The 25,235-nt window shown below is 43.4% G+C and overlaps 1 protein-coding gene across 16 annotated transcripts in view; it reads left to right on the forward strand.

Moving 5' to 3' along the window:
- Positions 1–25,235, forward strand: part of DNM1 (dynamin 1) — a 200,286-nt gene that overhangs the window by 103,822 nt on the left and 71,229 nt on the right. For 13 of the 16 annotated variants that reach the window (XR_013226072.1, XR_013226075.1, XR_013226073.1 and 10 more), the window contains exons 11-15: positions 3,041–3,127; positions 7,154–7,224; positions 10,263–10,314; positions 11,751–11,762; positions 20,436–20,549. Coding sequence is in view for 9 of the 16 variants with exons in the window: in XM_077307111.1 (XP_077163226.1) it covers positions 3,041–3,127; positions 7,154–7,224; positions 10,263–10,314; positions 11,751–11,762; positions 20,436–20,549 (336 nt within the window). In the remaining 7 variants the exon portion in view is untranslated. The remainder of the gene's footprint in view (positions 1–3,040; positions 3,128–7,153; positions 7,225–10,262; positions 10,315–11,750; positions 11,763–20,435; positions 20,550–25,235) is intronic. The other 3 variants (XM_077307106.1, XM_077307105.1, XM_077307107.1) reach the window with 1 other exon arrangement.

Genomic DNA, 25,235 nt, shown 5'->3' on the forward strand with positions numbered 1-25,235 from the left:
TTCTCCAGGGAGTCCTTCCTTCTCATGAGGTGGCCAAAGTATTTGAGTTTCATCTTCAGGGTCTGGCCTTCTAAGGAGCAGTCTGGGCTGATTTCCTCTAGGACTGACCACTTTGTTCGCCTTGCAGTCCAAGGGACTTCCAAGAGTCTTCTCCAGCACCAGAGTTCAAAAGCCTCAATTCTTTGACGATCGGCATTCCTTATGGTCCAACTTTTGCAGCCATACATTGCAACTGGGAATACCATAGCCTTGACTAGACGCACTTCTGTTGGCAGGGTGATGTCTCTGCTTTTTAGGATGCTGTCTAGATTTGCCATAGCTTTCCTCCCCAGGAACAAGCGTCTTTTAATTTCTTTGCTGCAGTCCCCATCTGCAGTGATCTTGGAGTCCAGGAAAATAAAATCTGTTACTATCTCCATTTCTTCCCCATCTATTTGCCAGGAATTGAGAGGGCCGAATGCCATGATCTTTGTTTTCTTGATGTTGAGTTTCAAGCCAACTTTTGCACTCTCCTCCTTCACCCGCATCAACAGGCTCTTTAGTTCCTCTTCACTTTCTGCCATTAGAGTGGTATCATCTGCATATCTGAGGTTGTTGATATTTCTCCCTGCAATCTTGATCCCAATTTGTGACTCCTCTAATCCCGCCTTTCGCATGATGTGCTCTGCATACAAGTTAAATAGACAAGGCGACAGTATACAGCCTTGCCGAACTCCTTTCTCAATTTTGAACCAACCAGTGATTCCATGTTTAGTTCTCACTGTTGTTTCTTGACCTGCATATAAGTTTCTCAAGAGACAAATAAGATGCTCTGGTATTCCCATCTCTTTAAGAACTTGCCACAATTTGTTGTGCTCCACACAATCAAAGGCTTTAGCATAGTCAATGAAGCAGAAGTAGACATTCTTCTGGTACTCCCAACTTTCTCCATGATCCCGCATATGTTGGCAATTTGATCTCTAGTTCCTCTGCCTCTTCGAAATCCTGCCTGTACTTCTGGAAATTCTCAGTCCACATATTGCTGGAGCCTAGCTTGTAAAATTTTGAGCATAACTTTGCTAGCATGAGAAATGCCATGAGAAATGAGTGCAATGGTGAGGTAGTTTGAACATTCTTTGGCATTGCCCTTCTTTGGGATTGGAATGTAAACTGTCCTTTTCCAATCCTGTGGCCATTGTTGAGTTTTCCAAATTTGCTGGCATATTGAGTGTAGCACTTTTACTGCATCGTCTTTTAAGATTTTGAATAGTTCAACTGGAATGCTGTCACCACCACTAGCTTTATTGTTGCTCAGAGCCCTATTGTCTAGACAGGCAAAATTCTGAATAGACTTGCCGAGGATTACATCATCAAATTTCTCTATCCCCAACCATTTGATTCTCTCAGTGTGGATACCATTTTCTTCCCTAGAGATTTCCCCAGCATTTAATATGAGCTTTCGAGTTCATTCCCAAACATTTTTCGGTACCATGCCTCCAATATTTCGTAGGAAAAGCCAGCAACATGCTTAGAATATTATTTTCATACCAAAGAGCACCGTCATGTACCCCATGATTATTGCAGATTGTTGACTGTTCTTCATAATCTTTGTAGCTTGTTTTCTGTGACATAGTTTGTCCTGTACCAGTGTTAAATCCCAGGAAACAATTATTTTTCACAAAAAGATGTACTTGCGGGGGGGGGGGGATGTTGCAAACTGTTCAGAATGTTTCACAGCAGCTTCTTTGGGAAATGGCAGACTATACATTGGGCCTCAGTATTCATGCCTGGGTACACATTAGAGACAACAAAAGTCCCTTCTTAAGCTTCCATTTTAAAAAGCATCCTCAAAAGGCAAAAATATGGACAATGATTTTCCAAGATCAAGCAGAGGCAATTAGCATGAGTAGGCTAATAACTGGCTTATCTTTATTTGGATCTTTTCCCAGTCCATTTCTCACACGTTGTCCTTCCCCCAGGAAGTCCAGAATAGCTGGGACATCCTGGAAATTTTCCAGAACTGCAACTCATCTCCAGATTACATGGAGAAAAGAGGCTGTTTTGGAGGATGGATTCTTTGGCATTATGCCCCTCTCCTCTAACCTCCCCAAACCTCCAGAAATTTCCCATTTTAGAGTTGGCAACACTATTTGTGTACATGTAGCATATACAATCTTGACCCATTTTGTCCTCGCAACTCTCCTGTCAGGTAGATCGGATGCTGAGTCACAAGGACAGCTTTTTACTTCCCTTTCCTTACCCACCCAAAATATTGGCTGTCGTATGAGTAGCCAGACACCAGTGGTACCTTGCCAAGAAACCTGGGCAAATAGGGACCCCAGAATGTTGTTGCCATTACAGGGAATTTTGAATCCTGCTTTTTTACTATTTATTAATTCAATAGAGTTGGCTGGATCTTACAAATATAGGCAATGCTTACGGCTAATTAGGTACAAAACATCAGTTGAAGTCATTTTAATAGTGAGTTTCTTTAAAGAACCTGTAATTTCATCTATGCCAGTGGTGGCCAAATGGTGCATCTCCAGATGTCCATGGACTATAGTTCCCATGAGCCCCCGTCAGCATGTGCTGGAAGGGTCTCATGGGAATTGTGGTCCATGGACAACTTTAGAGTCACAGTTTGACAACCCCTGATCTAGGCTCCTAACTGACAACTGGTCGTAGAAAATAGTATTTAAAATATCACCAATTTGGAGGTCGAGGCAGGATTTTCCTTTTTGTTCTTTCCTGAGAAAAAAGACAATAACAGATGGGGGGTCTACTCCCGTGGGAAAACCTAGATCCCTCAAGAGTTCCTCTGGAGTCAAGGCAGACCAAGGTGCTGGTTTCAGTAGGAAAGACAGAATCTTAGAGCTTGGCTGGATTTTGGAAAATCTTTCTGCAATTCCCACTTTCCTATAACCCCTCTCTTCCTCTGCCCCATCCAAACCTATCAGGCCCTCTGATGCAGCTTGAGGACTGGTGGCGTTAGGGTCCTGCCCTCTTCCCATCCCCTATTTCCCCATATGCACACGTTTTTCCCCCTTCTCTTTCTGTGCAGCTCAGCCAGTACCCTCACCTGCGGGAGGAAATGGAGAGAATTGTTACAACCCATATTCGTGAGCGAGAGGGCAGGACCAAGGACCAGGTATGCTTGAGAGGTTTCATGTTTATATATTGCTGGGGCAGGGGGGAGACATTCAGAACTGCAGTCATGCTGGAAAACAGAAACGCGTGCTACCTTTAAAGTAATTGCAATCATGTCTTAGCTTGCGTTTGGAAACTTCTTATGGGCTGAGTGTGCAAACACAAATTAATTATCATTTTATCTCTTTCTCTCTGCCCTGATTGACTGTGTAGTAGGGATGCCAGCTTCTAGGTGGGACTTGGGGATCCCCTGGCATTACAGCTCCTCTCCATACTCAACAGATCAGTTTCCCTGGAGAAGAAGGATGCTTTGGAGGGGAGACTTTGGCTTTGTGCTCCACTGATATCCCTGTCCTGCCCACGCTCCATCCACAAATCTTCAGGAGTTTTCCGATCTGGATCTGGCAACTCCATTTCCTCACCCCCCCCCCTGCACCCTTCTGTGCAGAGATGGAATGCTGAGGAAATTCTAGCTATTAAGTTGTCTTCAGTAGTTGTCATTGAGTTTGTGAATAAGGAACTGGGAACCAACTTCAGCTTTTTGTTGTCTAAGAAGGGGTACCAGTGATGAAATTTAGGTGCAAGAGGCCCTGAACAGGGTCCCTGATTGTGCTTCAAATGCTTCCCGGCACCAAACCTTTCAAAATTAATTTTGCCAAGAGTGGGCTGTCCCAAGGGAGTCACTTATCACAGTGTGTAGGGCACAACCATTATAAGGCTAAAATGAAACATATGCAGTTGAATCCTATTCACTGGTTATGTTTTGCAATAGAAATCAATTGCTATTTTGAATTATTTGTACATGAACAATGAAACCATCAAGAGGCATATACTTTCACCTGATTGATAAACTGGTTGGTAAAGTTTATTTCTGCCATTTTAAATCTCTCTGTCTGTGTGTGTGTGGGGGGGGGGGTTGAGGGTGGGACTAATAGGGCTTAGCGCCCAGTTTACTGTGTTTAAAAACACAAGGACACTGCCAAGGCACTCAGGTTTCATCCACTCTCATTTTTCCCCTTAGCAAGTGGTGTAAGGGATGTAATACTTAGAAGCTAAGGCTTCTTAGTATTACATCAGGGTGAAGGTGTGATTGTCGGATATGGCCCAGAGAGCAGTAGGTTGGGATGGAGGGGCAGTCTTTGACAGAAAAAGGTATGGGAAATTCTGTTCTGGGATTGCTGGAAGGCCTAGGGTGACCAAACCGTGGCTCTCTAGCTGTTCCCACAAGCCCTTGCCAATTGGACCTATTGGCAGGGGCTCATGGGAATTGTTGTCCATGAACATTTGGCAAGCCACAGTTTGGCCACCCCTGACAAATGGGATCGGAGATCTCATCTGTCAAACACAAAAGATGAAGTGGAATGAAGCTGACCGTGGGACTGCTTCATAACTCTCATTGGTTCAAGGTGCACCATGTTTGCTTGTGGCCTAGAAGGAAATGTCTTAGTCTTTTAACAGGCTCAGGGTGTGGAAATGGGCAGTTGAAACTTTTCGTGGCAGGGAGTTTGATATCGTTGTCTGATAAAGCAAGTCTCTGTTAAATGGATGGAACATTTTCCTCCAGGCCTATTGGCAGACTTAATTCTATGAAGTGGTCACTGTCTACACTACATTGTTTAAACAAAATGAAAGGCCTTTGATTTGATGTGTGTTTTCTGTGGTCCTCCAACAATGGCTAAATTAGGAGCTGTTCTCTTCCCCACAACATAGTGGGATTTCAGCTCTCAGTTCAGAAAGGTTTGTTTGCTTTATATCCACACATTTTACCTCAGATTCTCTGCTGAAACCTTGACAGTTCAGAAGGGCTTACACCCCCAACTTTTACCTCAGATTCTCTTCTGAAAACTTCCACAACTCTTACCTCAGATTCTCTTCTGAAACTTTGACAGTTCAGAAGGGTTTAAACCCACAACTCTTACCTCAGGTTCTCTTCTGAAACCTTGACAGTTCAGAAGGGTTTACACCCACAACTCTTACCTCAGGTTCTCTTCTGAAACCTTGACAGTTCAGAAGGGTTTAAACCCACAACTCTTACCTCAGGTTCTCTTCTGAAACCTTGACAGTTTAGAAGGGTTTAAACCCACAACTCTTACCTCAGGTTCTCTTCTGAAACCTTGACAGTTTAGAAGGGTTTAAACCCACAACTCTTACCTCAGATTCTCTTCTGAAACCTTGACAGTTCAGAAGGGTTTAAACCCACAACTCTTACCTCAGATTCTCTTCTGAAACCTTGACAGTTCAGAAGGGTTTAAACCCACAACTCTTACCTCAGGTTCTCTTCTGAAACCTTGACAGTTTAGAAGGGTTTAAACCCATAACTCTTACCTCAGGTTCTCTTCTGAAACCTTGACAGTTCAGAAGGGTTTAAACCCACAACTCTTACCTCAGGTTCTCTTCTGAAACCTTGACAGTTCAGAAGGGTTTAAACCCACAACTCTTACCTCAGATTCTCTTCTGAAACCTTGACAGTTCAGAAGGGTTTAAACCCACAACTCTTACCTCAGGTTCTCTTCTGAAACCCTCTCCCCGCCCCCCCCCCCCCGCAGTAAAAAGCTTCCCAGGCCGCAAGCTTGCGGCCCGGGAAGCTTCTTACCGCGGGAGGGCGGGGAGAGGGAATGAGGGCTGCGCCGCGCATCACGCATGCGCGGGCCGGCTGCCAATGCGCACATGCATGCTGGGCGGCCGAAATCGCGCACGCGCGGCACTTTCGTGCCTGCGCGCATGCGCGAAGGTGCCTTGCACATGCAATATTTTATTTATTTGAACTCTGTTATTGTCTGAAGTTGTATAGTTGAAATGGATTTACCCTCTAATCTAATTACAACAGATAGCTGTTAGGTAGTTCAGATGGCAAATGACATACTCAGGGCCATTCCGTACAACTTCAATGTAGCAGAAGTCTTACCTTTGGTAAACGCTACTAATTCAACGTTCCGCATGACCTCGCACACAATCTGCAACACTCCTGCAACACTCCCGCAAAAAGAGCTTCATTGTAGCACTTTTTGGGAAATCGGGAAAAGTGGATTCCCCCTGAAAAAATCGCTACACTTCTGAGCACAAGCTGCAAGACATGTGCATTCACAAGCTGCAAGACAAGCTGCAAGACATGTGCATTCTCAATGTAGCGGTAGAAAGAATGTCCCTCCCCCGCTCTCGCTCCCGAACTTCCGGAGAAGCGATCGCCACTAAATTTAAAGGTACGTGGAATGACGAAATTCCACTATTTAATATAGCGTTTCTGCATTCTGAAAACATTTGGCAACATTGGTCCTTGTGCGGAAAGCCCTCAGTCTACTCATCAAAGCAGAAGTATCCTAGAACCCTAGAAGTGGAAGAGTCTTTGTGGGCAGTCCATCTGGATCAACCATGTTGCCAAATGTTTTCAGAATGCAGAAACGCTATATTAAATAGTGGAATTTCGTCATTCCATCTGTCTCACTGGCCACTTTGTGAAAGATGCTATTCATGGTGGAGAGCTTACTGTTGCTTCTCTTGAAGGCATTGTGTGGACAATCTAGAGAACATAACCCCAGGCACCTGGGCCTCATGGCAGGAGCTTTCCTTTTGGTGGCCATTGCTTGAAAACTGTCCTTATCACTCTTTTTTCCTCAGTTCATCCAAAGGTTTCTGGACTAGGAGTGGCCCAAACCCTTTAGACTGAGGGTTCTAATTAGTCTGGTGGTGAGTTCTACTCCATTCCTGTAAAAGTAATGGGAAGGTCCCATTGGTGGCTGTCCTAGTGGTCACCTTGACCTGCAAGTTATTTTCACGGATGAAGATTAAATGTCATTGGACAGGAGTGCTCTGTCTGTACTATTGGGAGTTCAACAGATATGTTTCCTTCACCTAAACCACTACAGCAAATATTGCTGGAGACATTGGTTAGTGATTTTTCCTAAGTAATACAATTGAAATAAAGTTGCATGTTCTTGTGTGTATAGCTCAGCACTTATCCCTTTGTAACTCAATTGATTTAATCGGTAGATTCTGTTTTACTTCTTTTTACCTTCTCTTCCCACCACAGGTCATGCTACTGATAGACATTGAGCTGGCCTACATGAATACAAACCATGAAGATTTCATAGGATTTGCCAAGTACGTACTGGGAGCAAAAGGGATTGTGTGTGTTTCTGTAGTTTCTCTGTGTTTCTGTCATAATAGTATTCTAGCAATCTAGTTACTCCAGGCTAAGCCTTTTGACATCAACATGCTTAACTGGAGCAACTCTGCATAGGAATTTATTGTAAGCATCTTAGTGATTAATCAAAAACACAATTGTTTTAAAAATAATTTTCCTGCAGATAACATATAATCATTTAGTCCAGTCTCCTGCACAATGCAGGAACTCACATCTACCTGCCCACCGACAGTGACCCCAATTTCATGTCCAAGTGATCCCCCCATGAAATCTCCAGAATCTAGCCTGGCCTGGAGGAAATTCGCCTACCATCCCACAGTGGTAGTCAGCAGTTCTCTGGGTATGCAAGGAAGGACCATAAGAGATAAACACTGACACATCCCTTCCTGCCCATCTACTCTAAATCTGCCTAAATTCATAAAATCAGCATTTCTGTCAGATGGCTATCTAGCCTCTGCTTAAAAGTTCCAAACCAACCACCTCCTGAGGAAGCTCTTTTGGGTCCAGGAATGACTTCTGGATGTTTAGCTGAAAATTCTTCTGAATTAATTACAACCCACTAGTTCTGGGGCAACAGAAAACAACTCTGCTCCATCTTCTAGCGGTCCCCAACCCCCGATCCGGGGACCGGGACCGGTCCATGGATCAGTCGGTACCGGACCATGGCTCCTCCTCGTCCTCCTCCCTGGCTGCTGCCTCGGGGGCTGCCCTGCCACTCTGCCACTGGCTCACCTTTGGTGCTCTCCAGCAGCTGCCATGGCTGGGGCTCCCCCTCAGTGTGGCACTGCGCAGCTGCTGGCAGTGCCCGCCAGCGGGCAGCGGGAAGTCAGGGGCACCACCAGGAAAGCAAGTGGAACAGGGGCTCAGGCGGCGGCAGCAACGTCCCTCGGCATTAAAGACTACCCCCCCCCCCGGGCCTTAGTAAAATTGTCAAGCGTTGACTGGTCCCCGGTGATAAAAAGGTTGGGGACCACTAAGACATCCCTTCAAGTATTTGAAGATGGTTATCATATCACCTCTTAGTCGTCTTCCCTCCAGGCTAAACAGACCAAACTCCCCCAACCTTTCCTCACAGGATGTTGTCTCCAAACTCCTAACCATCTTTGTAGCCTTCCTCTGGACATGCTCCAGTTTGTCTACATCTTTCTTCAGTTGTGGTGCCCAAAACTGAACACAGGACTCCAGGTGAGATCTTACCAGAGCGGAGTAAAGTGGTAACATCACCTCGTGTGATCTGGACACTATACTCCATTTGATACAGCCCAAAATCCCATTTGCCTTTTTAGCAACCAAGTCACACTGCTGACTCATATTCAATATAAGGTCTACTAAGACCAACAGATCCTTTTCACACGTACTGCTGCCAAGACAATTCTCGTCCATCCTAAAGTGATACATTTGATTTTTCCTACCTAAATGAAGAACTTTACATTTATCACTATTGAAATTCATTTTATTCCTTTTAGCCCAATTTTCTAGCTTGTCAAGATCATCCTGTATTCTGATTCTGTCTTCCGGTGTGTTTGCTACCCTTTCCATTTTAGTGTCACCTGCAAATTTGATAAGTACCCCCCTCTACTCCTTCATCCAAATCCAAATCATTTATAAATATGTTGAACACCGGGCCCAGGACAGATCCCTAAGGCATTCCAGTTCAAGATGATGAACAATTTGCAAGCACCCTTTGGGTGTCATCTGACAACCAGTTCTCGATTCACCTAACGGTAATAGGATTCATACTGCCTTTTACCAAATTGTTGATAGGAATATTGTGGAACCTTATCAAAGCCTTACTGAAATCAAGGTAAATTATGTCCACAGCATTCCCCTGATCTAGCAAGGTAGTAACCTTCTCAAAAAAGAATAAGGTTAGTCTGGCATGTCTTATTCTTGAGAAAGCCATGCTGACTCTTGGTAATTGCTCAAACAACAACTGTTTGATTATTTATTCTAAAATTTTGCCTGCTATACATGTCAAACATCCTTATCATTGGCTGTATTTGGATGTATACGTGTCAAACATCCTTATCATTGGCTGTATTTGGATGTGTGACACAGTTTACTAATGTAACAGAATTATTTTTTGCTATATATTCCCACGGTCATGTAAGGAGTTCTTAGTCTGACGAAGAGTACTTGCACTCGAAAGCTCATGCCCTGAATAAATCTTTGTTGGACTTAAAGGTGCTACTGGACTCTGATTCTATTATCCGTATCCCTTGTCACTGTAAGTTACTTAATGTCTTGACTGGGTGATGTGTGTATGTGAGAATCTCCCAGGCCTTGGAGGAAACTCCCTGGAAAATGAAGTATAGCACTTGGCACCTTGAATTACATGGACTAACAAGGTTAATCATAATCCCTGCCTCAACTGTGTATCATTTATCCATTTATTGCTGTTGGCAGAGTTTAGCTATGCAAAGAGGTGCCCCACACTGTTTTAAAGAATAAAATGTTTTTATTATGAGGAGAAACAACTTTGTACAGAAAGAGGAGTGAGAGAAGTAGTCCGAACAGTCAAACTGTTCTGTTGTTCATTCTGTATGTTCAGGCGGCAAGCAAGGAGGAAGTGTGCTCAAAGTAGCAGGAAGTCTCCAAGTGAGCCAGTCAGGACATAGTAGGGGAGATAATTCGAACGATATCAGGAAGTTCTTAATCTACGTATGCTAAATGCACATCTGCCCCCATGCTCCCTACAGGATATGCTTCCTGTGCTTTTGAATCTGGCACACTGCAGATCTTGCATGTTCCAACAACTGCCGGATGGGAAGGGTCTGATCACTGAAACATTTCAATCAGCTGCCTCAGAAGCATCAAATAACGCGTTCTTTGCCATCACCAGCCAATGGGAATGGGAAGGCTAAGAAAGTTGAAGAACTCTAGCTATAGGTTTATTTGCATCTGAGTCCAGGAAGTTTGGTTTCACATCACCAGTCCCAAGAGAATAAAAACTGAGCAAGTTTGAAGTGTCTTCCATATTTGATGTCTCCTGTAGTGCTCAGCAGAGGAGCAGCCAGATGAGCAAGAAGAAAGCAGCTGGTAATCAGGTAGGTTCTGTTAATTACCAACACGAGCTATCAGTTTCAAATGGAGACACATTTTGCTTTGCAGGCTGTGTCCATATAATCAAGAAGATGAGATGAAACTAAATGCCATCTAATCCAGCGCACCACACTGAAGCAAAATGCTCCATATTGCCCCCCCTCCTCCAAATCCCTCTGTCCTAAGAGATGGATCCACAACAGGGCTTTAAACTGCAGTTGAATAATAGGTGACATAACATAGCTAAAACTGTGACTGTGTGTTTGTTACCTCCTAGCTTAGCCCTGGTTGACTAGATGGGCTGGGGTAAGTTTTTTGAATGAATCATTGGCTCCATGCCATATTGGGTGAATTTTGACCAGGGCATTTCCATGTGATTAATCACACACACTTTTCTCTGGTGGTGGAATTAAGACAACGGCGCATTTTCAGTGAAACAAGAGGTTGCTTTGCTGGAAAGGGAAGAACCCAGCTGCATGATGACAGCCGTGGACCTGCTTGGTTTTAGAGAGGGGGGGAAATGTTTGTCAGATTTTAGTAAATCTCATCTCAGAGCATGCCACTTGGGTACCCTTCACTTTATGCATGGTTGCTAACTTTTGAACTGGCTCCGACATACTGTTCTGCAACAGCTAACAAGAGGCAGTATTCAGCATCATGCTATGAAAAGCTTCATTTGCCAGTTTCAGGCTTTAAGTTGAAGACACAGAATCAGGTCAGAACAGCGTATTTTCCCAGTCAGCTGGCAACTCTGCTTTGTACAACAGTGTAACCTTGGGGGGGGGACCTTAGAGGGTATCCGTACATGAGGTTTAAATTATTTTCATGGTAACTTCCAATGCCTAAAACATCGCGCTGTACTTCTGTGTGGGGAGGCTAGTGATCCCTCATATTGAAGATTCAGCTTACAATACCTGGGATTTTGTGGGAGAAAGCCTTGCTAGGTAATCTGCTGTGTAACCAATTTGTAGTGTAAAGACATCCTTAGGTAGACTATCAAAGCCTTTTCTATCAAAGCCATTTCTGAAGGTAAGATTTTACTGGTTTCTCTTCCAAATCCAGATCATAGCATCCCTTGACACACAGTGTCCTGAAGGTGTTCTGCTCCTGAAAGAGGTTGTGTGTAGGACTACCAAGGATCCATTCCGTCTGTTAATGGCTCATTTTTGGATTTGGCTTTGGCCAGCGTGTGCTTTTTTAATTTCCTTCCCCCATGTACCTTAGCTGATTTTACTTTGAGATATTGGCTTGATAATGTTTTTGCAATTGAAATACTAATTTGGCAAAAAGATTTTGATTATAAATGTTTTATTTTTCCCATTTCTGGGGCCTAGTTCCTAGTTTCTTTCTCCTGCTCCCGCTTTCTTGAGTAATGATCTCTCTTTTCTTTGCTCCTGTCTTCTCTGCTGCTGCTGTTGTTGCTATGGCCCCCTTTTTGCAGGATGAGATCCTGGTGAGTAAAAGGCCAGTTGATGTGCGGTGCTAACTAGTACTAATTTAGGTGCATCTGGGGAAAAATAGAAATCCTTCCATCTGTTACAGGACAGGGTACGGAGAAGGAATTAAAACCCCATAATAGGTCCTGGTGAACAGGAAACAGGCGAGCAAAGGCCATGAGAATTTAATCACCCATCTGGGTAGAGTGACTAGGTAGGGAAGACTGGTATGGAGATCTGGATGTGAAATTATTGCTCCCTGCATCAGGAAAAAAAGGCAATCCAGGTGGCTCACACTGTACAAGGCAGATGCAATAGCTGTGGGTATACTGTTCCCACCCCCTGCACAAGCATGAACATTTGATGGGCAACATACTGTGTCTTTAAACACCTGTATACATGCTTATGCGTGTTTAAAGATACAAGTATGCTGCCCACACTTTATATGTTTCCTGTGGGAAGCTCTGAGGTAATTGGAATGTTCCATGTAGAACTTGGAGCTACTCTCAGGTCAAAATGACCCATGAAGGCAGCAGACCCATGACTTCAATGTGGCTATGCTGAAATATCTAAAGCAAGTAGGAGCACACACTTGAAAGACCAAAGGGGTCTGTGGGAGTGGATGCCGAATCCTGCCTTCCTCTACACCAATACATGCTGGCAGGGGCTCCTGGGAATTGTAGTCTATGGACAACTGGACAGCCACAGTGTGGGCACTCCTGCTCTAGAGCCATACTTGCTTATCTTCGGAAAGGTGGTTATATCATGTTTCTTCCAACCATGCCATGGGATCTATATTCTCCCAGCAGGGATAATTTCTGTACCAGCTGTGGGGGAAGTCTTTAAAAGGACAGATTGTGTATCAAAAACAATGGAAAGGAGTGTTCAGCAAAGGGCCTGCATGCTTCTGATGCTTTAAAGGTGACTGAGGACATGTGTTTGCCACTGTCAAGCATCACTTGTGAGAAAGACCTGTTAGGATATGTTATTCCTGTAGTCAGAAAAGCACAACTTGGATCCCATAGGGTTGAACACTCCAGCCATGCCTGGTGGCTCACCAAGGACATAAGTCTTCTGTTGTTGCTGCCATAAGATGACCAACATGGAAGGAAACCATCAAACATCTATTTGGATACAATACATAGCTAGTGGGGGCTGTATTTGGCCTGCCATATACGTTTCTGTTTCTGGAATTAATTCCCGTTGCAGGATTTGGGGTTGTCTGATTAGAGAATGTCAGAATTGTTGTACAGCAAGCAACAATTGCAGTCACTCCGTAGTGTTCCCTAGCTGTCTGAATAAGGAAGGAAACAGGCCAACACGAGTGGCAAAATCTGCCTATGAAATAGATCTGCCGTGTTTTTCTTTATTTTGAATGCTGCTTCCTCATGCCTGGATTTATAGCTGGTAGCAGAATGGGAGCATCGGAAGTCTCCAGTGCTGATGTCCCATTGCTATGGCTCTGCATAGTCAAGCAAGTATGCCTGGCATAGATCACACATGCACACAACTAAAGCAGCAGAACAAAGTTTGAGTTCAGTGGCACCTTTAAGACCAAGAAAGTTTTATTTAAGCTGTAAGCTTTTGTGTGCATGCACACTTCACCAGATACAAATGCAAAGGTCTACACTAATGCAATTAAAAACACACATACCCGCATTATGTATGTACACAGCCACACAAATAAATGATGTGTATATATTTGCAGGTATGTGATTTTCTTCATGATTTTTTATTGGGTCCAAGCAAGATCCAGCTGTATTAGAATGACAGGAGTGTCTATATTTTTTAAAAGGAGCGCAAGGATGAGGAGACTTAAACCTTGCTTTCTCTTGGGGCCAAACGCCGTGTTACCTTTTGTTCATGTGTTTTTACATGTTTTCATACACAGCTACATAGCTGCTTCTAAATTAAAAAGGGAAAGCCAAACAGGAAACAATGCCCAAACAGCACTGCAGAGGGAGGGCAGCATCCCTCCCCCCATGTAGTTTTCTTGCATGAAAACCATGCTGGGGAGGGAGTTAATTCATTGATTTTGCTGTTCCTATATTTCAGATGGAGCAGCAAAACCTATGGCATAAGTTCCCCCCGTACAGTTTTTGTGTAAGACGACTGGGGGAGGGGTGGCAAGAGTCCCCCCCTCCTCACAGCACTATTTTGAGCTTGTTTGAGCTCTCCTTTAAAAAAAAAAAAAAAAAAAGAACCATTTGCCTGAAGCTGCTGTGTGGCTGTGGGGAACACACACAAATGTGAGAAAAGGTAAATGTTTCTATTTATTACCCTCCACTCCCAGTTACTTACTGGCTTGAGGCAGGTTACAATACATAAAAACCCCACAATAAAAATCTATAAAAGATCCCATTCCCCAGAGCCGTAGGGAAGGGTGGTATAAAAATCTAAATAAATAAATAAATAAATAAATAAATACCCCCCCCCCCCCAGCAGCATTCAATCCAGTGTCATGTTTCATATTGCTACATGTGGTTGCTTTCAACTTGGTCGATTTACTTGGGTAGGAAGGAAAAGGGTTCAAACAATGGAACATAGAAAAGTTAGGAGAAGGAGGGGACAGGGTTTAGTTTCTTTAGCTCATTATTTTATTATTTTTATTTTATTTTAAATTAGTATTTTTTATTTTATTCAAAAATTGGCCCCATCTCTGGTTCAGATGTAAATAGATGAATCACTGGATCATAGGTATAAAAAAGGAGACAAAATTGTGTCTCCTTTGGAAATACATTTATCATAATTTAATACCACCTGAGTCACTGAGACTCAAAGTGAAATGTAATAAGATTTTCCACAATTTAACAAGATCTGTTTGTTTGAGTTTAGATGAATTGCAGTGAAAGAACAAGAATATTCTTTGGTTTCAGTATTTCTGGTTAAAAAACTTTATTTCAATATAAGAAATAAACCTTTGGCAACCACCGTGATTAAATTTGAAATTGTTTGTGAGAGCATCACTAAAACAATACAAGACATCTTGTCAAAATATGCTCCGCTTCATTAGAACTAGAAGACAAAAATAGTTTCAGATTGGAATGGAATGTGTCCTGCAGATACCAGGGTAGCCTTTTTTCAGAAGATAGGTAGCCATAAGACGGCTAGATTTGAGAGTGATAGCAGATCCGACACAAAAACCTTCAACTCTCAGAAGCTCATTCTTCCCAAAATCTTGTTGGTCCGTCTTATAAGGAGCTTCTGGACAAGATCACCTCCGGATCTTTACACAAGATCCATCAGTATTCCGTCTATGGATGCCAACTTTAAAAGAGAACCATTACAGCCACCTCATTCTGCATAGGCTAAATAACAATTATAAATACACAACTGCTGACAATAGTGGCAATGAGCAGTTGACTTTATATCTGTACGATAGATTTGCTCCCAAAGTCATCCTTTTGGGGGGAAATACGTATGAAATTAAGTTGTTGACTAATAAAATCTCATTGAATCACTTGATTAGATTGTAGTGGTGGCCACAGGAATAAACAGCTTTAAAGGGGGATTAGATAGGTAGATTCATACTAGCCATAGTCACTTAGGGGAACCTCCACATTCAGAGGTACTAATCCTTTGAATCCCAGCACCAGGAGACAACATCAGGGGAAGGCCTTGGTCTCTATGCCCTATTATTGGCCATCCAGAGGAACTGGTTGGCCACTGTGTGAAACCACTAGTCTGACCCCAGCAGGGCTCTTCTGATGTCCTTAGGAAGGCCTCGGCCTCTCTGTCCTGTTCCTGGCCCTCCAGAGGAACTGGTTGGCCACAAAGTGAGACAGGAGGCTGGACGATGGACTTCTAGTCTGATCCAGCAGGGCTCTTCTCATGTTCTTACTGCTGGAATAGATTGATCATTTCATCTCTTCAATATAGAACTTTCTGTGATAAAACCCTTGATAGATTCCAAGTAATGTTTAGGACTATCAAGGGTTCAAGGTGTTACACGGTATCTTGTTGAGTCCATTATGTTGTTTAATCTATTAAAGCAGTAAGATAAGTGAGAATTATCTTCCAGTTGTTGATAAGAGGCTGAGGGCTTTCCTAAGACCAAAGAAAGCATTAGGGCAGGGGCAAGATTTAACCCAAGGACTTGCTGCCTGACTGTGGAGTCTTGGAATCTCTGCCCTGGACAGCACCATTCGCCACTGTGCTCTCCCCTCCCTATTTAATTCTGCCTGTGGTTATGGGCATTAAATAAAGATTGCATAAACCTGCAAAATCACTGAAATAGCAAAAAACAACAGAGATTGTATAATTAATGGAAGATACAAGGAAAACGCAAAGTTTGGGACATAAGTGTTTACCATTTATTCATTTCTATCAACAACAATATATTCTTGATTTTAAATAGGTACAAGTCTTTGCACTACATTAATGTTGCACACTTTCACATGATCTTTCCAGTGAATTTTACTTTTATGTTATGTTCCAGCTCCATTTGTATATGAGTAATTAATTTGCTTTTGATCCTTCTGCAGCAATAATTATATGAAGTATAAATTCATAGAAATATCACATTTAAAATATTGAAATGGATGTTGCCATAATAGCCATTCCCTCTCTCAGAAGGAAGAAACAGAAGAAATGGCTAGGTGTTTGGAGAAATTAAGGGGCCTAAGCATTCTGTGCGCTGGAAATCCCCCTGAATCTGGGACTTTTATCAAGTGCCTTTGAATGCCTGTGGATTTACTCAGCCTTAGATCTGAAATTTGTGGATTTACTGAAACCTGTGGATTTACTCAGCCTTAGATCTGAAATGAGCCTCTTGTGGCGCAGAGTGGTAAGGCAGCCATCTGACAGCTTTGCCCATGAGGCTGGGAGTTCAATCCCAGCAGCCGGCTCAAGGTTGACTCAGCCTTCCATCCTTCCGAGGTCGGTAAAATGAGTACCCAGCTTGCTGGGGGGTAAACGGTCATGACTGGGGAAGGCACTGGCAAACCACCCCGTATTGAGTCTGCCATGAAAACGCTAGAGGGCGTCACCCCAAGGGTCAGACATGACTCGGTGCTTGCACAGGGGATACCTTTACCTTACCTTACCTTTAGATCTGAAATTTCCATTATTTTAAAGTAAAAGTGTATTTTTCTGAATTCCATACTCTGGGTTGATGCAGAGATCCTATAGTGTAAGAACAGGGACAGTGGTGGATTGTGGACCATTTCCAGCAATTTTATTCCTTCCTCCTAGCACCTCTGCCTCACTTTAATCAAAATTTAATTAAAAGTTTGGGACAGTTTCACTTCTATAGAAAATAAAATTGTTTTTCAAGATTGTGTGCTTGAGAAAGAGATGCTACATCTTGGATTTGTATGGGATGTGGCAAGCATGCTTGAGACTGTATGTGCCCCATAATTGCAAAACCATTTTTGCTGACTTTGTCACAGAGCCTTGTCACTCAAGAGATTAACTTGCATGGCAAAATACCGTATATACTCGCATATAAGCCGACCCATGTATAAGCCGAAGCAAACTTGTTGACCCACATATAAGCCGAGGGTGGGAAATGCAGCAGGCTACTGGTAAATTTACAGGGTGGCCTAAGTGCTTAATCCATGCTCAATCATCACGGGCTTTCCCATCCAGCCTCCCTCCCAACAAATACAGAAAAGTCAAGAGGATGAATAGCTGCTGGTTTTTGTACCCTACTTTTCACTAACCAAAGGAGTCTCAAAGTGGCTTACAATTGCCTTCCCTTCCTCTCTTGATGCCAGACACCCTGAGAGAGCTCTGACAGAACTGCTCTGTGAAAACAGCTCTGACAGAAGAACCAAATAGTGCCCCCAGGCTAGCAAACTAGAACAGAACAATAGTACCCAAAGTTGGCAACCTACTACAACAAGTACAGCAGCTACCAAACTGGGGGCTACAGTGCCCCCCAGAACAAAACACTGAAAGAAAGAACTGTAAAAATCAACTTTTAAAAGAAACACAACCCCAAGAAGAAAAGGCAAACAATGCTGCCCATCAAATAAAAGAAGAAACACTGAAAAAACAGTAAATCCCAAAGCACCCCCAAAACCCACCCCACCCCACCCCCAGAAACCAAAAGAATAGTTTGGAAGAAGTGATTAGGAAAAGAAGGGGGGGGGGAAATATCAGAATCCGTCAGTCAAACCATTGATGTCCTACAAGCTGCCATAGTAAGCTTTCAAGATCTTTGCAGAAGGGCAAAGGTTAACTAGAGGCCACTAGCTCACTTGCAAAGAGCTAAGATTGCAGATGCAATACTGTGATTGGCTGGTTGGGGGCAGGCTATTAATCAATTACCCGCGTATAAGCCGAGGAGGTCCTTTAAGTGCTAAAAACTGTGCTGGAAAACTCGGCTTATATGCGAGTATATACAGTAACTAGCAGCCTTCAGACTATGCTTTGCAGTAGAATGTACCACAGGGGTCTCCAACCTTTTTGAGCTTGTGGGCACCTCAGGACCCATTTATCCATATAGCTCTATGGGCCCCGTGCTTCCAGGGTCCCCACTCTGTGCTTCTCCCCCAGATCAGGGCCATAACTCCCTTTCCCCCTTTTCCCTCTTTAAGGACACTGGAAGTGACACCATTTCCATTAGGGGGGAGGGCCCTCTGCCCCCAGCCTGGCTGCTCCTGCCCCAAATCCTTAAACTGGCTCAGGTGCTATGGGCCTTGTGAATCCTTCAACCACTCTTAGACAGGGAGCCTGATGAATTTTGATAAAATGGCTGCCAGTGGAAGTGGAACCATCCTCAGAATGTCCGACTGGGTGTGGTTATGTATAATTCTAATAGAAACTCTTAGCATTTTAGATACAAGCTGTGTTTAACAGGATGTCTTTTGTAAATAAACATATTTTTTTAGAATATTTTCTTACATACACACAGCTTGTCTTCAGTCACACAATTAAGACTTTTGTGGGAGTGCCAAAATAAAAGCCTGCAATGTACAAGAATTTAAAGTGTCCAGTACTTGATACAGCAACATTCCTGAAACTAAAAAGATGTGGGCCTGGTCAGTCAGTGGTTCCTATGTTAAAACCATAAAATAAGTTTAATAAATATTTTTGAAAGCATATATAATAGTAGTCAAACTGCGGCCCTCCAGGTGTCCATGGACTACAATTCCCATGAGCCCCTGTCAGCTTATGCTGGCAGGGGCTCATGGAAATTGTAGTCCATGGACAGAAGTCTGGAGGGTCACAGTTTGACTACCCCTGGAATAGATACTGGGCATCCCTACCTGATTTAGAATTTTGTTGGTTGTTAATGAAAATATGAATGGTGGTATCCATAAACGTCGGAACAGAATGAGAACTGCAACAGTTGTGATAACAATAATATACCCACACATTTTGGGGCCAGTCAGTTCTTTGGAAGTCTGCAAGCCTTCACATTCTGTAAATTCTTCTTGGAATATAGATTGTTCACCCTAACAAGCTTTTAGGCTGGTGATATTTATTTGGTATAGTGACTGTATTACCCAAGCACTATAGATGCTTCCTCTGAGCATGTGTACATGCACACACAGACATATACAGACACATTCACTGACACACAGACACATATATACCTGTAAAATCCAGGAGATGATTTCCAGATGCACCTTTGTTTCTAGATACAATTTTAACGCTATTAACGCTTTTGTTTGTTGTCTTTTTCTCTCTCTTCTTCTATTTAATCAACTCGTATCTCTATAATGCAGTGGTATCTATACAGGGTTGTGTGTAATCTACATTTTTAGCAGCCTTCAATGTTAAAGTAGCCTAGATTATATGATAGGAAAAGCTGAATTCCATAGCCTGCATTTTACACCTTCATTGTGTAAAATAAGCAAAAGTTTGCTTCTGCTAGTCCTATGGAAAAGGAGCAAGACAATGTGTTTGACACGAGAGACTCACACACTGACCACGGGAAGCCTTGTTTAGCTGCTTCTGAGGCCACAAGCTTATCTCGGTAGGCATAAGGCCTTGAGAATCTTCTTTTAAAAATTAATAAATAGCCACCAAGATTCTTAGGAAGCTACTTCTATGCCAAGTTCTATATGTTGTGCTTTTTCTGAACACTTGGATTACACACAGCCCTGGTTTATCCCCACCACCAAGTGGGGGTTGGGGTTGCCAGATCTCCTTTGTTTTATATGGATGTCTCTTATTCTAGAACTTTGGGGCCTTCAAGGACATAACATTTCTTTTTATTTTAGAACAAGATATTTTTTATTTTAGGAGGTAACCAATTGATCCCCTCCATAAAGTTCTCTTAAACACTGGTTCTTGCAACCCTAACAGTAACGATTGCCTTAGGAAGACTTCCTCCTTCTAACCATGCTGGATGGCGTGGTCTGTTTTCCCTTTTCTGATTTTAGTTTCCTGCTACTTAATGTCAGTTGATTCCCACAAGTGAGTCCAGGATCACAGGCAGTGCCAGTGGTCTCCATGGCAGCTCTGTGTCCCTTTTTGCCAGAGTCTTACTCACGCGTGGACACATGAACCTTAAGATAGCTAAATTCCCTCCATCCTCCCAGCATCCCTTGTCTGCCTGCTTCTCCTGGTTTAAAGACGAAGTGCTTCCTCTGGGAAGGATGCCCAAGTAGATATTAGGGCCAATCCGGGCCATTTGCTGTGCAGCTGTGTTTGCTTTTGTGTTTGCCACTTTCTCTACCTCTTTGCTTGTATCCGTTGCCAGCACGTATAATGCCGACACATTTTTATCGACATAGGTGATCCGCAAGGGCTGGCTCACCATCAACAACATCGGCATCATGAAGGGTGGCGCCAAAGAGTACTGGTTTGTTCTGACAGCTGAGAACCTCTCGTGGTACAAGGATGATGAGGTAAGAGTTGCGAGTGTCCTGCCTAGTGCAGGGGGTTGGACTAGATGACCCAGGAGGTCCCTTCCAGCTCTAGGATTCTGTGAGTTCTGAGCTGCTAAAGTCTGAGGATCCACTTTTGAGTTCTGAAACTGTCCATAGAATAAGGCAGTACTATATATTGTTATATATAAAAGGAAGTGTTATCTGGTTTTCTCAGTGTTGGATTATCCACAGAACTTGGGACACGTTCCATCTAAACATCCGGAAGAAGTTCCTGACAGCTAGAGCAGTTTCTCAGTGGAACAGGCTTCCTCGGGAGGTGGTGGGTTCTCCATCTTTGGAAATTTTTAAACAGAGGCTGGAGAGCCATCTGACGGAGAGGCTGATTATGTGAAGGCTCAAGGGGGTGGCAGGTTACAGTAGATGAGTGATTGGGATGTGAGTGTCCTGCATAGTGCAGGGGGTTGGACTAGATGACCCATGAAGTTCCTTCCAACTCTGTGATTCTATGATTCTACATGGTCAAATTCAGTTCTCAGACATCCATAATCTGTTGTTTCAGACAGTGCTTCCTTCTTTTTTGGGGGTGGGGGCTGCAATTAAGGGAGTATTTCCACTTGTAAATGCAGGCACTTTGATATACGTATATTGTGGTGAATTCTGGAGATGCATGTATTAACACCAGCTCAATGCATGACGTTGATCAGTGCATTTGTGGTTGTAACGTGTTCTGATGCAACAGAGAAAAAGTGTTGTTAGTGAACTGCAACAGAGAAAAAGTGTTGTTAGTGAACTGTAATGAATGTTCCCCATGACAAATCCCCCCACTGTCTAATAACGCAGATTGACATTTGTAGAAAGTAAATCAGAAAAGGATTTCCTATGTCCAATCAATGGTTTTTTGTAAGGGAAATCCAAGACCCAAGATTTCTTTACGATAAAGTGACATCCACACATAATCGTCTTAGCCTTGCTATGTGGGGAAAGCTTTGCTGCAATTCACCTGCGTATTTTTATTTATTTTTATATTGAAGCAGATATGAACTCTGGCATGGGAGAAGCACAATGTTCTTTTTTTAAAAAGCATAGCCGTTAAAAAAAGTTAAGTGGATCAAGGCAGGTGGTAGGGGATGCAGTCATGTGCCCCAACCCAACTCGCATTTAGCGCAGCCTGTCAACAGACCTTCACTTCAAAAAAGAAAGCAAGCTAAGAACTTTGTAGATGTTATGATGCTCTACTAGATCAGCCCTTCTGCAGCAGGGGCAGGGGCAGGGGCTTCTGTCGGGAATGTGGGGAAGTTGACCATTGTCCCCAGCTGAAGCAGCCACAGGGAAACAACACACACCTTTCTCTGTGTGGAAGACGCCATACTAAGATTATTGGTCTATGACTGGAGATGGGATCGAATCAGGGATCTTCTTGCACTTGTCTTCTGACTCACAGCCATTATGTAACTGAATGAGGAGCGCAAGAACCCACAGCAACATTGAGGGAACTATCAATCAATCCAGGTACAAAAATTGTGCTCACTTCTGCAGTAATGTTTAGTCTGGACTGAACATCATTTATTCATGCAGTTTTATGGGGAATCCAGACATTTGTTGCTAACCTGCTGTATATAACTGTATTTTCTGCACAACAAAAATTGCGTCCAATAGCACCTTTAAGAGCAACAAAGATTTATTCAAGGCATGAGCTATTGAGTGCAGGCACTCTTCCTCAGACTAAATGGAACCAGGATCATAAGTGTACAGATGTAAGGCAAAAGTAAATCGTGGCAAATTAGTAAACTGTGTCATAATATCCAAATTGCTAAAACAGTTAATCAGTCCTTTTGAGTTCAGTTGTAGTTCACAAAACATGAGAAATAAAACTGTCCCTGTTAGTAATTAAGGGCAGACACTTTCCCAGTTGTGAAAAGAAATAGCTAAAAGAGACTGGCTGCTGCCCCCTCCGTCTCCACCCAAGCATGGGAGCAGCCCTGCAAGGGACAAGCCATGCTGGCAGCCTATCTTGTCCTGAGACCAGAGAGGTAGATTCAAAATTACATTACATATTACTAACCACATTACAGTCACATTGTCCCAAATAAAAAAAATTAAGATTCAGTTTTTGTTGTGCTAGACTTCAGTCCCACTTGAATGTATTTTCTGTACTATTTTTCCTTTATTTTTTTCAGATGTTATTTGTGGTGAATGTTTTTGGCTTAAAATGCCATTGCAGTTCTGGCTTATCTAGTATGTTACTGCCCGTTCAGGTTTTCCTCTCTTCTTGAAGAGGCTTCTGCTAAACTAGCTGTTTCCTGTTAACTTGTGCTGCTGCTAAATCCTTGAATGGGCCCTTAATTCCTCTGTCAATTCTTTGGAGAGTTGAGTGGCACTTTCACTTTGCGAGGAATTACTCTTTGCAGCTGAAGCAGTTTGCTGTTCCCTAAAACAGGACCTGAGTATTAAAGAGGCAAACAGCATCCACATGCGCGGACAGGAAATAGTTAATTAAGTCAAGAACTAAAAGCCTCTTAAAAGGAAATTAAATGAACAATAGCAGGAGGAATGAAAACTTTTCCTGAATGGTATATAGTAGGATGCTTACTGGATTTTTATAGGGAATATAATGCTAAATTAAGTGCTTCATGAAACCATTGGTTTAATTACACTTCCAACTGACTGTGGGAAAGGAATGCCTCACCAGTATAAACGGATATGTGGAAGCCATCTGCATTTTAAGTGCTTAGACAGTACAATATGGCTACAAGGGATGAACACAACTTGGAAACCCAGACAACCCAGAAGCTCTGAAACAAACCGAACAAAAGGTCCAGGAAATGTTCAGTCGAGGTGCCTCCTCTGAACCTGGGTTTCAGGGGCTGATTCTGCACAGGTGCAAAATGCTGAAAGGGCGGTCATATTGAAGTGGATCAGGCCCTCAGTTGCTCTGGTCTAAGGGAATGCACGAGAATCCGTATTCCCTTAGCTGCGGCGGGGGCCAACAGGGCCTTACGGTGGTCCAGAGGGGGCAAATAATGTTCCAGTCAGCTTTGTGGTGCTTTGCTGCACCGCGGGGTAGACTGGAGCATTCATTTTTCTTTTTTGCAGGAAGGTGGGATTGCATGGAATGCAATCCCATGCTCCTGCAAAATAACCCCCCCCCTTGTTACCCAAATTGCTGGGGAATCATGAATATAGCAAGAGGCTGGGTAACACAGGATCTTTTACTACCAATTTTTACGGGGTCCTTTCCCTGGAAGAAACCCTTCTTAAATGAAGAAGACAATTAAGTTTACACTCAGGGGATTTATTTGGGGAAAATATCAGGGTACATTCAAAACACACACATAAGCAAAACCATACATACACAAAGTTCTACAGGGCGACAAGTTGCACTAAGTTCTACAGGGGGACAAGTTCAAGATACTGCACCTTTCTTGGATCCAAGCAGCCCAGACACAGGGGCTTTCCGCACCGGGATCTTTGTAGCAAATTGGTTGCTGAATGAAAAATCGCCATTTAAAATAGTGGAATTCGTCGTTATGCATACCTGCCTTTGTAGTGGAATCCAGTTGCGTTTTGTAGCGTTTCCCACAGGCTTCCGGTCTCGGCAGAAATCGCTAGAAAGGAAGCGCCTTTTGCCAAGCTCGTCCCGCCCCTGGCCGTCAAGCAGCCAATGGGCAGCCGTTAGCATGCTTCCAAACAGCCCCTTTCCCTTTAAGAAAGTTTAAAAAAAAAAAAAACAGACCCATTGCAATGAATCTGTGTTGATTCGTTGCAACGGAGAGACCCATCCAGCTGCCTGGTGTGTTTGAGCTGTCATTTCATCGTTGCCACGCTCCCTCCGAGTGAAAAAAAAAAATCCCCCCCCCCTCACGGGCCCGATTTTCAGCTGAATGAATGTGTAAAAAATAAAGGGAAAATACATCAGCAAACGGGCTTTTCTGTTCTTTGTGCTTAGTGACTGAAGGGGAGGGACTGAAGCCGGGGAAGCCTCTAAACAGAAAGAAGCTCGCTGGTGCGTTTATCCCTGCTCGCTCGGAGAAAAAAAAATGGCGATCGCTTCGCCGGAAGATCAGAGGAGAGAGCCAGGGGGAGGGACTTTGTAGAAACTGCAACAATGTTAACGCACAGGTCTTTTTCGCTAGTGTTGCAGATTGGTTGCAGGAGTGTATCGCTTTCCGGAGGGTGAATCCACTTTTGGGGATTTCCCTGAAAGCGCTACAAGGAAGCGCTTTTTGCAGATCGGTTTCAGGTGTGTGGCAGATTGTCAACGACGTTGTGCATAACGGCAAATCAGTAGCGTTTTCAATTGGCAACCATTGTGCGATTTTGAAGGCGTGCGAAAAGCCCCACAGGGTTGACGACATCAGGGGTGGACAGGATGCTGGGTGTGGATAACACAACACACACACACACACACAGGGTGTGCGCAAGGCTTGATATAGTGTTTGAAATTGATAGTGTTTGAAATTCCCGGGCCAGCCCCAGAGGCTGCCCACTGGGAGGTCTGTGATTGTTGATTGGTCTCTGATATTATGCGTACCTGATAGGTGAGTTTGAACTGTGATGTCACTAGAGTGGGAGGTGTGGAGTAATCTCATCAAGTAGAACAATACCTTGGCTAGGTGTAATGTGTCGCTAATGGCCCTGTCTTTGTTTTATCAGGAAGGACTGGGGGGAAGACATTTGGGGATAAGAGATGCTGCTAGACAGAAA

Source organism: Paroedura picta, chromosome 12, assembly GCF_049243985.1.
Source record: "Paroedura picta isolate Pp20150507F chromosome 12, Ppicta_v3.0, whole genome shotgun sequence".
In the NCBI taxonomy this organism is placed as follows: domain Eukaryota; kingdom Metazoa; phylum Chordata; class Lepidosauria; order Squamata; family Gekkonidae; genus Paroedura; species Paroedura picta.